Here is a 16,949-nt window from a genome sequence, read left to right on the forward strand (position 1 = left end):
TGCTTCAAAACTCACCGTTTAGACCAGTGTTGATAATATCGCTGATATATCAGCGATATTTGAAAATATTGCGATATTTTTGGCAAAACGATATATCGCCGAGTAAATATCGCGATATTTTCTGTTTTGAAAATATCGCAATATTTTCAAAATATCGGCAAAATATCGCGATATTTTGAAAATATTGGCTAAATATCATTAGTGTTATATGTTTAGAAATATGAAAAATATTGATTTTTTATGTTTGCCGATATTTTCCAATATTTTGCCGATATTTTCGCCGATATTACTGATAAGATGTTTTCAGGACCCTCACCGATATTTACCAAACAGTCTTCACAAATACAACTCAACAACCATCTACAATGAACAACAGCCCTTTCTTAATGAACAACAGCGGTTGTCACTGCCTCGCTGGCCTCTCCACAGGCCTGAGGCACCTAGGCTGTACTCTACACGCCTCTGATGCCTCTTAGCCCCTCCTCTCTGCTTGTGGCTTACCTTAGACAGGCTGCGGCCCTCACTTATCTGCCTGCAGTCCTCTCTTGTCTGCCTCAACCCTTCATTTGCTTAGAAAACTAAGGCTCGAGGCCTCTTCTAGGGCTTTGTCCCTCCACTGAAACTACTGTTTAATAGACCTGAGGCCTCCTGCCCCCTTATAAGGCTTCGATCCCCTCCTTTTGAGCAGAATAGACCACACAAATTACTTGGTTAGCATCATTCTTTAGCACAAAACCTTAGCTTCTATGAAGGATAGACTTGACCTCCTTCTCTAGGGCAGAATGTTCCTCCAAAATAGAAAACAGAACCTTCACCTCCTCCTCCTAGCTGATCTGCAGCTTCTTCTCTTCAGCTTTTTGTTCTCACAAGATGAGATTGCTATGATGTGTAATGACCTCAAGAAACGTCTATTTTCCCACTCAAACAAATTAGAATAAACAATTAATTAACTTGGGTCTCAATCCCACTACATTGGGTCAACACCCAAACCAGTTGGGTAACTTGCCCAATCAACTCCCTTTGGTGGGTTTTCTCCACTTGGAAATACCTTCTAAGCTACCCAAATTCCAACACTCCTAAATATTGAGGAAAGTATTTCCTTCGCTCTTTGAAATCTCCAGCTCCATGACTTTCCTTGCATGCTCATGACTGTCCTTGCATGAGTCATGACTTTCCTTGCGTGGCTATATCTGTCCTCGCATGTGCTACATCTTCTTTTGTACTAGGCCTAGCTTTATCTTGCATGGTATACGATTTTCCTCGAACGCAACATGACATTTCCATGCACCACCATGAGTGTCCTCACATGGTTAGTGATTGTCCTTGCATGGTCGGAAAACTCCACTCTCTTGCTCGAACTTGAAGATTCAGACTTCGACTGGGCGGCTGACATTCCTTTGCAGTCTGTCTCTAAAACTAGACTCCCTTTGAGCCTACACAACCTCCATTGGCTCACTCTGTTTTCCCTCTTGGAAAGTGCTGCCACTGAACTTGTGCCCTTCCAAAGTCAGTCCCGAGCTGTGATTGAACACTGGGTCTAATCCACTCTAGAGCACAGGAACTCAATTCTGCAAGTGTTCTCATCCTCCTGGGTCAAATGTGCCATGTGCACATGGCTGCACTGTCGGATGTGCAACTTCACAACCCAACAAAGATACTAACTCAAGATCAACTTGCCATTCTCATGGAGCTATCTCGTCCATGCCAAAGCACCTTCTCTGCTGAACCTCTTGCTCCATGTCTAGCAGTTTCACAACTTGCTCTTAAGCTATGTCACATGGTTTGGGTTTGAATTCAAGTTCGACAATGATTAAGTTCGATTCAAATTCAAATTTTCTAATAGGGTTCTAATGGAGGTTCTAATTTAGTATATTATATCAATATATTCTTTAAATTAAAATATAAATTAATATATATATTATAACGAATTTAATATATATTATTAGATTAATAAATTTATAATTTTATATTAATATTTTTTTTTCTAGTTAAGACTAACCTAAGTACCCACGGGGGATTTGAACCGGTGACCTATCGCAAGGAGTGCCTTAACAGCGCACCCATTCACCATCAATCCAAAGCCCCGTGGGCAATTTTATATTAATATTAAAATACATATGTAATAATATTTTATTATATAAAATAATATATAATTTTTTGTTGAAATGGAAAATTTAAATGTGAACATTTGACGACTACTTGGGGGTTCAAGAGCACATTGCGTTGCATCTTGTTCGACTGCCATGATGCCATCTGAAAACTTTTGGTCATATACGTCAGACGGGTCACCACTGAAGGGCACATTTGATAGTTGTCCGGAGCTTCGAGAGTAGATTTCATTCCACTGCTATTTAAAAATAGCCTAAAAATTATTTACTAAATGTCAAGGATGTTGAATTGAACACCTGAGCCGAACCCTAGTCTATGTCACCCGAATTTAAAGTTTGTTTTGAGGTTCGCCAAACTTTGAATGTCAAGGTTCAAGTTCGACAAACCCTTTGACAATGCTCTTAAGCTGCTTCGCGTGTAGAATTTGATCCACCTGCTCTTTCAAACGTGGCTCTAATACCAGGTTGAAATTTCATTTACACCCTAGATTTGGTCTATGGCTAGACCTAACACAGAAACGCATTAGCAATGTTCAACCAGAACAACTTTTCACAACAGAAATATTAGCAGCAGTGAAATAAATAAAGTACACAAAAATATTGGCCCAATTCTCATTTGTTATTAGTGCATTAATAAGAAAACATTAGGGCTCCCATACCAGGGAACATGGCGCTTCATGGATCATGATACAAACTAGTATGCATAGTATACAAAATTTAGGGCGTGAGGTATGATCCTTTAGACCTTCAATGTGCCCATCACAACGAAAAAATAGGTTGACTTACTTGCTGTTGCAGTCTTTTTCCACCAACCCTTTTTGTCCTCTTTGCCCTTGATCATTGATGTACCTGGCTATCCTTTGCCTCCAAAATCACACGGTAATCAGATCCTTTGGTCACTGTCCTCTTGCTGCCCACCTGGCAGGCTTCTCAAACAACTTCTTGAGTCTGGGATTTTCTCTTCAATCCTCAGACTCCTTGCTGCCTCCTTGTCTCACTGGGAATGACTCCATTCAAAGCCCTGTACACTCAGCTGCTCACAGTAGGGCTAGTTCCTTCAGTTCACTGTATTTATAAGCTTCAAAACTTATTGTTCAGACCTCCCTTTACCAAACAGTTTTCACAATTACAACTCAACAATCATCTATAACGAACAACAGCCCTTTCTTCATGAACAACGACCCTTGTCACTGCCTTGCTGGTCTCTCCACAGGCCTGAGGCACCTCGGCTATGCTCTACAGGCCTCTGAGGCCTCTTGGCCCCTCCTCTCTGCCTGCAGCCTACCTCAGACAGGCTATGGCCCTCACTTATCTACCTGTGGGCCTCTCTAAACTGCCTCAACCCTCTCTTATCTATGTTGACCCTTCTTCTGCCAAGAAAACTAAGGCTCTAGGCCTCTTCTAGGGCTTTGTCCCTGCATAGAAACTACTGTTTAACAGACCAGAGGCCTCATGCTTCCTTCCAGGGCATTAGTCCACTCCTTTTCAGCAGAACAGACCACACAAATTACTTGGCCACTATGTTTCAGGAAATGTTGGGCAGGGGAGGCCGTTTCGGGCAAAAAACGAAACTGAAATGCTGAAACGCTTTTGGTGCGGCCTTGAAAGGCTTCAGCTTCATTATGGATGGATAACCTATTTCCCTTGCGAAGATATTTTCAATTTCTCCATCAGGGTAAAAGATAACATTCCAGAATCCAGAACCTGCGATCTGAGTGGGGAATTCAAACATTAATCATAAAATGTCATTTTGATCTCTTGGTGTTTATTTAATATTTATTTATTTTATTTTTTTGATGCAACTTGAGGGGCATACTTTGGTGATTTTGTTTTGTTTGTCTTTTATGTTATAACAATACAAAATAAAACCTTCCTTCTGTTTGGTCGTTATGTGGAGTAGGTGCTCTACAGGAGGTTCTTCACTTGCATGATGTTCTGGCTAGGGTTTATCTTGCCAGATTGTGCTATACTTTGTCCAGGGCTCGTGTACTTGATGGTGAGTCCATCTGTAATTCATCATTGGCTTTCAGAGTTTTACTGATTTTATACGGGGGTGATTCAACTATTATTAGGTGACTTCTGCTGTCAGATCACTACAATGAAATCTAAATTGTTTTGCAGAAAGGCCTGATATAAAATCCCAGTTCACAAATGTTCTCTATCAGTTGCTTTTGGATCCAAGTGAGAGGGTCTGTTTTGAGGCTATCATGTGCATCCTTGGGAAATTTGATAATACAGAAAGGTACTTTTATTTCCCTTAAAAGGAGTTGTTGATGTTGTTGTTTAGCTAATTTTTGAAACATATTACCTCTGAAGTATGGCTAAATATTGGTGTGATGGGATTTGATATTCTCAAAACAGATAGTTCTAAAGTATGTTTAAGTAGTGTGATAAATTTGATAACCTGCAATTATTTTCTGTTGCATCAGCATTCTATATATTTTCAAAAAGCTTTTGTTTTCTGTTAGTCTTATACATGCTTGTATAGGCCTGAGGAACGTGCTGCAGGTTGGGCTAGGCTAACTACTGAAATTCTTAAATTGCCGGATGCACCTTCTTTATCATCGAATAAAGCTAACAATGCACAAGCAAAAGATGGAAGTACACAGTCTAAAGAGGGTCTTCCTCCAAAAGCTCCAAATGACAGACCAGCCCCAAGGCCAAGACGACCACAAGCTCTAATCAAACTTGTCATGAGAAGGTAGTCCATAATCTCTACATTTTGTTGATGTTATCTTTTGAAATTGCTGATGATGTTTGAATATTACAGGTTAGAATCAGCGTTCCGAAGCTTTTCCCGGCCAGTGCTACATGCAGCAGCAAGAGTTGTGCAGGAAATGGGAAAAAGTCGAGCTGCAGCATTTTCTTTGGGTGTTTATGCAATTGATGAAGACACTCATCCTGAAGCATTTTTGGAGAATGGAAGTATGGGATTATCCGAATCAACAGATGTTGAGTACAAAGATGGGTCTCTTTCTGAAGGTATTACTTCCTTAGAACAGCGTGTGTGCTTATTGTTTCTAAAATCAAATATAGGGTCCGAAACTAGTATTTTACTATTTGGTCAGAAATGATGTTTGAACATGTAATTATCTATCTGTAATTGCAAAAAAGATCATAGATGTCAATTACGTGATAGATTTAGTGTCCAATAAAAGACAACTCTGATAGCAGGTATATCACATGGAACTTGAACGTGGGAAGCATATGTCTTTGTAATTGGATTCACTTGACTGCATATGATCATCCATAGCGGAAATTGGTTAGATGTTTGTAAGATAAGATAAGATAGATAATCTTATCAATGTCCAACAAATGAACACAAAAGTAAGTCGATGGGACTGCTGTTTACAATGATGTCATTACAAAGAGGAAGAACCAAAACAGTTACTACAAAATGCAAGAGACATAAAGTATGGATCTATGGTAAAGCCTGAAAAACCCTGACTCCCAGCATGGGAAGCTGCATTGGGAGGGAGATGTATAGAGGGAATGGATCCAGGAACTGGAAAACACATAACTGATGATGGAGGTATATCATGGTCTGCTAAATCCATCTCTCCTAACATCCAGGGCAAAATGAAGCAAACTTGGATAGAACGATGTTCAGAGGGAGAGCTGGTGGAAGATTTGGACAGCCCACTGAGCTGTTGTTGTAATATTCCTCTCAGAATATTTGGCTAAAATCCTCAACAGTTCTTTCCCAAAAAATACACCATAATAAAGTTGCACAATTTTATCAGCACAAATAAAATTGCATATGTAAAATAAACTAAAAATGCTGCAACTTAGAATAAACACGAGACATATGCAGCAAACTTAACAAAATTCAGCCTTATCATTATATTAAATAAGGTTTTGAGAACCTGTTACAAACACCAGCAAATGGCTGACAATAGCTATTACATCACTGGAAATGATGCCCAAATTGGATATCTGGGTGATCCCCACTCCCAACCCACAGATCTGCTCTAGATCTGCTCAACAACTGATGCCAATGAAGCCCTATGAGATTTTTGAATGAAATCTCCACAATAGTGAGCTGGGTTTTGGGCCAACACACCAAGAAACCCAAGGGTTTTTGTTCTAGGGCTCTCTGAACCTGAAAACCAAGCTCTCCAAAACCTCTCGAAGAGAAAATAATTCAAAACCAAGATGCCCCCAATGACTTGCTCTCCTCTCTTTTAAAGACTTGATGATCTCTCTGTTGGAGAGTGTAACTAGATTTGGTCTTCATAATGACTTTTGTAACCATGACATTGTATATTATATATAAAAAGAGAAAAATAATTTTTATTTATTCCAGCATGGGTTGCATCCTCAAAGTCTAGGTCAAATCATGTTCTTCATGCTTCTAGGGCTTATTGAGTCAAAGAAGTATTTTTGTCATGTGTCGTAGTCCTATTTGGACTTGTTTTTAACTAAAGAAAATCATTATTTGAGTCTAGAAAGTAATTTTGTCCTCCAAGACCAAGTCGATCTTGCCAAGGAAAAATTGGCCTAAATGGGACTATTAGACCGATTGAGAAGTGTCACTTCACAAGTTCTATCTGAAGCAAGACAAGAAGGCATTTCAATAGTGAAAGTCAAGGAGAAAAGGAGAAGTCAAGAACGAAGGAAGAAGACCTCAAATCGGATCATTTTCTGCTCACACGTGTGAAAATCTATGGTTTTTGTGTGAGTTGCAGGGCTGACAATTGCAGGTCCGAATTGCAAACCTGAAGTGGAGGGTCGAAACTTTGACTGGGGCAGATTTTGGAGAATTTTACCTTTGTTGACTTTGGAGGACTTTGACTTGTTTGGAAGAGATCTCATTGGAGGGCTGACTCGGTGCTTGGAATGAATCTTGACTTTGGTCGTTGGTGTTAATTTCGCAGCTCAGTGACAAATTCCAACCATGGGACGAGATTCCTCTTTTCGAGAGGACCAATTATGACTATTGAAGCGCTCAATTTGGACGAGGGAAAGTGTATTTTTGAATTAAGCCCACATGTGCACATTTGATCAGGTCGACCCTAAAGCAAATTGGACACCCTTGGAAGTCTATAAATACAAGTGACCTCAACCTCATCCGCACTTCATCATGAAGCCTTCTTCTATTCTTTGGTTTGGCTTACACAGGTCTGAGATATTTTGTGAATGTTCGATCGCACAAGTCTAAGATTGCAGGGTTCGAAGCTCGCACGTGTTCTAGGGTTTTGGTTTCTGATCGCAGACATGACACAAATAGTTTTCAGTCACAACCTCAGGCACGCAGGCTCATGTGTGCGGTTGGAGGGTTTCAACCGCATGCACATCACTCTCTGCGTGCAGTTGGGACTGTTATCGCTCAAACTAGTAGGGGGTCCTAGAGGGACACTTGCTAGGTTAAGAGAAACAATGAAGCTAAAGCCCATTGTCACCACAACTAAAGCTTCCTACTCTTCACATAATTTCACCGATGGGAGGAGACCCAATATATAGAGAATCACTTATAAAGGATAGATCAACTAAGATGGGTGTGAAGTGATCTTGGGGACCCTTTCGTAGGGGAGGGCTCAAGAATGGGACTTGCGTGCTTCTTAAGTAAGGTACAAAGCTTTCTAGGAAAAGATGATGAGGATTTAAGGGCTAGGTTCAAGGAGTGTGAATTGTAAAGGAGCTTTCAAAACCCTAAAATCCTTATTGAATTTCGTTTCCCAAGTGTTTTTTGAAGAATTGACTTTTCAAAGGTATGGGACCACGCGGGACCAAGTGGACCTCGGTTAGGTTAAGGGGAGGGAGTTTAGCAACCAATGATGATCTTAACCTAAACAAGGGGAAAGGATCAAAACAAGAGTTTCCACTTAGAGGTGCCAAATTGATCCTATGAGATACTAGCCTAGGCAACACAAAGGCAAAGTTTGGTCTCAGGGCTAGGGCTTGGGATATCTCACAATCCCACTGTCGGAATTTCTTCAAATTTGGAGGAGACCTTAAGGACACACCAATGCAATAGAGGCTAGGAGATCGAACTTTTTCTATGGCTACTTTGTTGGGAAAATGATGCCCTAGGTGGCCTAGTGTGGCTAGACCTAGAAAAGAGGGGGGAAAGGTGAAGAAAAAGAGGTTTCAAGGTGATCACCTTGTGTTTTTTCAGTGCCTAATTCCTTTGGGGATATGGATTCAAGAAGAATTATGAGAATGGATCTCATTTCTAGCTCAAGGAGGCTTTAAGGGCAACTTCATTTAGCATTAGGGCAAAAAGAGAGTGACCTTAAAACGTTTATACTTCGTTTGCAAATCAAGATGGCTTATCAAGATAACTTTAATCTCTAGGAAAATTCGTTCAACAAACATGGCCCATACATAGAGATATGCTATATAGAAACATAATTCCACAATGAAGCAGTAAATGCATGCAACAATTAGCCCTAAAATAGTGAAAATCCCATGATCAATGTATGTGACAAAGTAAAAGAAAATAGCATCAAAATTGTACTTACATGTAAGAGAATATATCCAACCATCAATACATTTTCCAATTAAGAAGCTCCAAGATAAGAAAATGCAATCCAAACATCAAAATTCATCCATGCTCCAATTTCGTCCACCAAGAAGGAAATGTGAAATTCTCAAGAGAGAGAATGATCCAATCCAAGTGATGATACAAAATGAATTCATGTCTCTCCTATTTATACACTCATTAGGAGTTCGAATTACCTAATTTGAGCCTACATTAGCCCATCAAATAAAAATAATGTGCAAATAACTAACTTTTGGTTACAAACCCACCAAACTAGCTCATAAACAAAATAACAAGCCTCCCAAGAGGTCGAATAATCAATAATGCATGTCGTTGGGCTCTCTAAGAGGCCTGATGAAGTCCATAAGTGCCAAAATGATGAATTGGACTTCCAAAAGTAATGGACAAGGGGTTGGCCCCTTGTTCTCCACACAATAAACCTGTGGTGCTCCCAATGGCTGTGAGGGCACACAAGTGACCTCATGGGTCTCCAAGTAAGTCGAAGATGCCTGTAGACCATTTGTAAGGGCTCAGATGATGGTGTAAGTGATGCCACATCAATATACAAGTCCTAGGTCATTTGCCAAGTGCATGGTACAACTGTGGGACTAGTTGGGCAAAGGTGAAGCAAGTGCATATTCCTCGTCCAATAGGTGAATCTCGAGCAATCTTTGAACATCTCTGGAGATCCATGGAGTGTTGTCTACTATTGTGGAGGCGCATGGCTCTCAACACACACCCTACATGTGCCAATGTAACCCTTTGGAGCGTTAGGACTTAAATTGCACGAAACGTCGAAACGTTTTGGAGTTTCCAAAACGGGTACATTTAGAAATGTCACCTCTCAAAAATGGAAACATTATATATATATATATATATATATATATATATATATATATATATATATATATAAGTGAATAACACATTATCTTGCAAGAAAAAAGGAATAATACCCATAGATGACAATTTAGGAGGAAAAACAAGTATATATTAACTCTCATAGATGATTCCATGATGGTCGAGTTTCGACAAAGTTTCAACCAAGTTTCGGAGTTTCGGGTATGAGTACGACTCGAAACGTCGGGTTCCTAGAATTTTCGTGCAACATAGGTTAGGACTCTGTATAGGGAGACCAAACCTAAGATGGAGACCACCTGCAGTCCTGCATAAGATCCGATGCGTCCCCTAGCCTTCCAATACAACAAATCATCAAGGATATTGAGTAAAAGAGCTTACAAACCATGGACAACAAGTGGGGACTTCATAATGGCATGCCCTTCCATAATGGGCTTTAGCTTGTGCTAATGTCTCCAAGCTCCAAATGGGGTTAACTAGGTATCCTATTAGGTGGTTTCTACTTCTAAAGGGGATAATATGTCCAAGGTACATCCTCTAAAAGGTGGTGGCATGTGGTAAAGGGATGAATGGAGTAGGGAATGGAAAGGGGCAGCCCTGGGCCACATGTTGGGGTACAAGGCTAGCTAGTAAAAGGGAAGCCCACACTTGGGTATATAATGTATAGGAGGGAGCAATCGTGGTACATGAGGTGCCCCAACCTTGATTTTCCACCCTTCTTTATATGCCTTTTTCCTTTTATGATTTTTCTTTGATTAACTGCTTGGGGCTCAAGGGATAAGAGCATGATGTGTAAGGTATAGCAGTGGATATCCCCTTTAAGGTAGGGCGGTTCATTGCCCACCAGGGGTTGGGACAATCGAAGGTTCCTAAATGATAAAGGAGGCTCATATAGGGCCTGTAGGAACTAGGGTGATGGGCATGATGATGGGGTAGAGCTCATGTATTGACTTTTTCCCACGTGCTAAATGTGCTTGCCCCGACCATCTTTTGCATTTTGTGTTACATTTTCTTGTTGAATGTGGCCAATTATGCTTTTTCTTTTCTTTTTAGCTGCATCAACCTCTGGGGCATCATTCCAGGCCCGACCCAATGTGTGGGCAAGGGGAGGGGGAAGGCTAACCCTATGCAGACCCAGTGCAGGAATGTGGATCTAGGTGGGAGAAATGATGAGTGGGGTTATAATGAGTGGAAAGGGGGGGCAATATATGTGGATGGGGGAGCGAGACCATGCAACCAAAATCAGGGTTTCCCATGAAGTACCATCCCTAAAGCCAAATGGTCAGTAAAAGAGATCGCACAGAATTAGAACCCAAGGTTAATACCCAAAAGGGGTCTAGGGGACAAGAGCACAGAGCTAGCCCATTCTTTCCACTGAATCCCCCCATTGATTTATGCCCAGAAGTGTCCACGATAAGCAAACTACAATACTTAATTACCAAATGACAAGGCATACATTTAAGTTCGGGAGGCCCATCTTCAAAAATATGATCATGGCAGATGGGTGAGGGACCACATGATTGGCGTAGGTGGCAGAGAAATGGCACAACGAGCTAGTTGGTGGTTGCAAGGGGCTGCTGGTTACCGGCTGAAGACCATCTTGGAGAAAATTTTTCTCCTAGGGACATCATACACAAAATGGTTGGTAACAGGGACCTCGGGTTTGGTTTTATCAGTTGACCACATATTTCACTCGTTGACTGCAGGGTTTGACAATTGACCGCAAATTGTGACAGTTGATTGCAGGGTTTGACAGTTGACCGCAAATTGTGACAGTTGATTGCAGGGTTTTGAATCAGGGTTTTGATTATTGGCATTATTGAGTTCATCTCATGATGTTCTTTAGTTGATTTTGCTGGATAGGATTATGGTTGAAGATATATGGATCATTGTACTCTCTTGCTGAATCATTCAATCACAATCTAATAAGAAGAAGAACTTGGAAGGGTTTTCTCGTAGTGGCTTTTGCCGTGGTCTCTGAGAAATCCTTGGTGTCTCTATGTGTGATTGCTTTTCTTCGATCATTCCTTTATCTTCCATTGCATTGATGATGATGTTGTTCTTTTTATATAATTGCATATGCTACTGAATAATGTTGTAAATCTGAATAATGTTATGATGATATGGGGTGAATTATATATGTAAATGATGAAATGCAGTTATCAAAGAACAATATAGCCCTAAGAAAAATTAAGGTTTGGGTCTTGGAGGTCCCACTTTGATTTGATTCTATAAGAAGAGAAGTATTCTTTTTGGGTTTTACCGTTGAAGGGTTTTTTCCCTAGCTTGCAGCCTATATCTTGTGTACTTTGTATCTTTGTGATCTTCATTGTTTTGGTAATTGCTTGATGAAGAAGAAATAGAAGTAATAAAAGGCCAATTAATATTACAAGTAATTATCAAGTAAGGAAAGTCAACTCTAATCTACAAATAATTTGATTTTCCAACACTCTCCAACCTTCTAGAAACACTTTTGTTTTATTATTTTATTTTCATTCTATAACCTCCTCCCTTTTATTTTATCGAAGTGACTTATTTTATTTTATATAAGTCACTTTAATCTCGAAGAATGATTAATCTGCCTCTACGATTTCTCCGACTTCTGAAAGTCATTTTTCATCATCCCATCCTGTAGATCTCTTTATTCTGATTCCAACGAGCTATTACACTAAGGTGTTTCTCCAAATAACACCGCTAGCGTATTTAATGAAAATATGCTAGAAAATAACCTCGTTTTACAGGAATTGTTGGAATGTAATGCAACCTAGAACAAACTATGCAGAATTGACTCTGATGATAAAATATGGCAAGCGAACCTCGTCGGACCCCATAAAACTCCTCCAAAACCCTCTGGGCCCATTGATGATGTAATCTTGCTGCTGTGACTTGGTTGTCACCAACCTTGGAAGTCCATCATAACCACATCATAAGAGAAACCAATAATGGGGATATTACAATTGTACGGAGGGGGTCACCCAACATTGAGGCCTAGATGATTTTATTTTCCTATTGATAGGGGGATCTGGTTTGGCAATGCTGCTGAGATCTATGGGGAGGGGGAATGGTCCCTTGGATTTGCACTAGTCTAGAGTTTGAATCAAGGCTATATTAGTTTGTCCTTTTGTACCCCTAGCTAATGGGAACACTGTAAAGAAGGAAGTAATCCTTCGGGTAAAATCTGGTCTAGGAGTACGTTGACTTTTGAAGAGTATGAGGATGAACCTTGAGGGCCTCTTGCATGTATAAGGCCAGGCATCTTTGATCGGGGTAACCTGAAGAAATTAGAGAGGGTCTGAGTCCCTTTAATAAAGAATGGAACCATCCATGGGTCTCATAGTATATGGGGCATTTGAAGATGAATTTCTCCTCTGTCTTGACCTCTTGAAGATAGCATAGTTGGAAAATCTTGTTGATGGTGCAGTCCATTGTTTATGTGATTGGATTTTCAAAAGGAACTTATGGGTCTCTTGAAGATAGCATAGTTGGAAAATCTTGTTGATGGTGCAGTCCATTGTTTATGTGATTGGATTTTCAAAAGGAACTTATGGGTCTTTTGAAGAAACATTACTTAATTTGTTTTCCAATAATTTCATATTAGATGTGTTTTTCTTCCAGTGTTGATTACTGTTGGAAGATGTAAGATGGATAAGAGCAACCATTATGCCTTACCAAGGATTTAGATTGAAGTGATATAATTTTCCTATGATTAGGTGTACGTGATGATGTTTATTAGTATTCACTGTGTTTCTATCTTCTTCATTGCTTTCAAGTTTGGTATGATTGCAATACTTGCCATGCTTGGTTACCATAGTGACTATGCATTAGGCATGTATCTATGTGCAAGGATATGCCGAGAATTTGGAAATCAATAGGGATTGACGCTAACTAGGTCACTAAGATGATGATGTGGGTCATTATATGTAGAAGAAAGATATGAATAAATTTTGATGAAACTTTTTGGATGGAAGTCTCACCAACCTGAACAAAGGAAGTCAATGAAGTTTGAATGCCAACTGAAACATTAAGACTAGTTATGATGCAAAGATTGCAAGGCTAGAGTAGGAATAGATTATGAACCATTTTTTCTTCCACTACATAGAGGGGAATAAATTAGATTGATAAATGATGCGTGTTACCACTCATTTCTTCCATGGCACATAGGAGAGCGTATCAGAGGGAAAAATAATTTCCAAATCTAGTAGAGTGAGGGTGCACCCTTAGCGTGAGTCGCTCTATCAAAAGCATAAAGATCCATATTGGGGTGCAAAAAATGTTTAAAGCATAGCTTAAAAATTGGTCTTGGACTTTGACTCGGCCACCTATCCATTCAGGGTTCGACTCAGACTGGTTTGATTTCAATGACTTTGTTTTGAAAAAAATACATAAAATACATAAAATAATTAAATTTTAATGAAATAAATTATTTTTAAGATTCCAAAGCAATGTTGCATGAAGCGCCCCCCCCGGTTCCAAGGCCCGAAGCGCGCCCGTGCGGATGCGTCTAGGAAGCGTCCCCGGAAGCACGCTTCCGCCTATTCTGGACGCTTCTTGGAAATTTCGGAAGCTTTCCTCGGAAGCGCGCTTCGTACGACGCTTCGGCAGTACGAAGCATGGCGCTTCGGAGGGTGAAGCGTACGCTTCCCTTATGCCTCCGTATGATTCCAGAAAAGCGTTTAGAAAATTGTTTTTTATTTTTTTATTTTTATTTTTTTTTTAATTTTTAATTTTAGGTGAGTTTGCTTGTTGGGGGTGGGTCCACCTTGGGTTAGGGTGAGGAATGAAGGCAAAAAAAATATTAAAAAAATATAAATATAGTAGATGCTCCCTCATGGTAATGTTAAATTCTTTAAGTAAAAGCTAAGTTACCAGAAAACGGATACGGGTACGGGGTTTGAAACAGATACGGCAAATTTTCAAACAATCTGGATACGATACGGCAGGAAACGGCACACACACACACACACATATATATATATTTTAAATATAAGAATTTCATATTACCATTCATATTTCAGAATCTAGATTATCATCTATGATCTATCATGATTCATCATCATCAATTCAACATATGCCATAACCATTCAACATTGTCAACATCATTAACGATTATCGATAAAATTTGAATTGTGCCTCAAAGAAAAGCATAATATATTAATACATCCAAAAACAGTAAAACAGGGTTGATGAAACTTCAAGAAAATGGCAAGTAGTTAACTTTTTTTATATAACTTCAAGAACAGGTTTGAGGTTTCTCAATCGGAAACCAAGAGAGTGACTTTACTAACTTGGAAAGAACTTCATCGGGAACAAACACACGTTAATCAAAACTACATGATGGCATAGTATTATAAAAACATCTGCACCAGAACAAATAACTGATTCTCCAGACAGAAAAAAATTTGCTTGTTGCCATTAAGGTCCAAAATGAATTATTATTTTTATTTATTCTACAAGACGTTGGAAAGAACTATAAATAGTTCAACCTACCTCACAAAATAAAATATTATTTTTATCTATTCTAACATATGTTGAGAGAATTATAAAAGCATCCTAAATGAGCGAAATAGATCAATAGAGCCTACACAAAACACAACATGAAGAAATTAGATGGACTTGGTGGCCACATCAATGCCCTTGATACTAGATAATGGGGATGGCTCCATCATGGGGTTGACCAAAACGCCATAATATGGACGGCTCTCTCTACAACGCTCAGGTCAACCGCATGGTTAAATCATCTCCTGTAAACCATATCTTCGTGGACCCGAAAACTGAACCTGTATTCGCGTCCTCAAAGACCAGAGTTCAACGAAAAGAGATGTAGCGTTGAAATACTTTTTGGCCCCTTCTAAGCTCGATGCATTAATTATATCAAAAAATCCCTTTAGCTGACCACCCATGAAATATCGAGCTCATAACTTGTTTTAACATGGTTCCGTCCAATTTATCATACTCGGCCGCTGCATAAACGATGCGGATTGGCAAGGTGCTTAGCTGTAATGTGAAGGCGGCCCATTAAATTTTCCAGATTACCATTCATTCGGTTTAAGAAGCGATCCCTGATAAAATTTTTGATATACAATAATGGAATATGGCTGCCAGAAAAAATGGATGCGGTATTTGCGGACCTCAAAACAATTTTTTTTGCTGTAAAACGTTTAAAATTTTTCCAAATACGTTTTAGAATTTCAGAAAACGTTTTCAAATTTTTAAAACAGCACGTTTTTTCTACAAAAACGCCATTTGAAAAAAACGTCCCGTATCCAAAAACAAAAAACGGCACCAAAACGTTTTTCTGGCGTTTCGTTCCCGGATCCGTATCTGAAACGGGAAAACGCCGTTTCGGGGGTTAGGGTAGCCATTTCCGGTAACTTAGAATAAAAGTGACATTCTCCTTTATTTTTCATTTTCATCCCTTTACTTAAATTTTTAACATTACCATGAAATGACTCAGGATGTTTGAGAGTGGTTCTAGCCTCATTGGACTTCATATGGAGAAAATAGAATTTCATATCCTATTCAAAATTCAGTAGACTTAACAGTTTTCAGGAATTCAGGATCAATGGGATTGTGGCATTTAATTAGATTATATCAAGTATGAAGGTATGCGATTAGCATTTAATCAAGAGCACCAAGCCCTATATGTACCCTAGTGTTGGTGGTGTTAATTGTTGAACTCCTTTGTCACGCGGCACACCTTTAGCAAAAAATTACCTTTCAATCAAGTCAAAATCGTCGATCAAGCATGTTAAGCTTTTTCTACCATATTTTAAGTCTTGAATTAGGTAGTTTGATCAAAATTGGGCAATGTTGACTAATATCCCTAGACAATCGAGGTAGAGGCAAAGGCTAGACAAGAGGAGAAGAATCTAGATTCTAGATGGTTGATGCTCGAATAATTAATCATTAATGTACAATGGATGTTATATCTATCTTGATTTATGCAAAAATATGCATGTTTTCATGTCTTCTACAACTAATTTGGTATTTGGGATGTTTGTTTTGAGTATAAATGCAAAAATATATATATATATATATATAGCAGACGCTTCCGCAGACGCTTCGCTTCCTAGATTTTTGGAAAATGACGCTTCCGCGTCCCCGCTTCCAAAAACGTCCCTGCTTCGTCCCCGCTTCGTGCAACATTGTTCCAAACCAACAAAAAGTACACTTACAATTGTTATGCCCAACCATGGTTGTGGGGGAGTGCCATCTCCCTAGCCCCTTCGAATCACTCTTGGAGTGCGCTTCGAGCAGGAGTGAATCAAGAGCAACCCGGGAGTGTGCTCCTGAAATTCGCTTCACTCCCGAGTTTTTTCACAAAGTTTTTGTCGCAAAGATTTCCCAAACACAAATTTTTTCAAAGAAACAAGAGTTTTTGAGTAGGGCAGCGTAATATTCAAGCCTATGGCCATAGTATTGATATGCAATTCATGGTGATATAAAATTCTTAAAGTAAAAGTGACATTCTCCTTTATCTTTCATTTTCATCCTTCTACTTA

At 39.4% G+C, this 16,949-nt stretch overlaps 1 protein-coding gene across 1 annotated transcript in view; it reads left to right on the top strand.

The window, feature by feature from the left end:
* The window catches only part of LOC149168163 (SH3 domain-containing protein), a 275,430-nt gene that overhangs the window by 115,087 nt on the left and 143,394 nt on the right, over nt 1-16,949 (top strand). Inside the window, exons 9-12 of the mRNA XM_089424839.1 lie at nt 4,009-4,104; nt 4,230-4,350; nt 4,597-4,809; nt 4,879-5,090. Of these exons, the coding sequence (XP_089280965.1) occupies nt 4,009-4,104; nt 4,230-4,350; nt 4,597-4,809; nt 4,879-5,090 (642 nt within the window). The remainder of the gene's footprint in view (nt 1-4,008; nt 4,105-4,229; nt 4,351-4,596; nt 4,810-4,878; nt 5,091-16,949) is intronic.

The sequence above is a fragment of the Pinus tabuliformis genome, chromosome 4_2, assembly GCF_031772625.1.
Source record: "Pinus tabuliformis cultivar Carrire ecotype Pingquan chromosome 4_2, CPIR1, whole genome shotgun sequence".
In the NCBI taxonomy this organism is placed as follows: Eukaryota; Viridiplantae; Streptophyta; class Pinopsida; order Pinales; family Pinaceae; genus Pinus; species Pinus tabuliformis.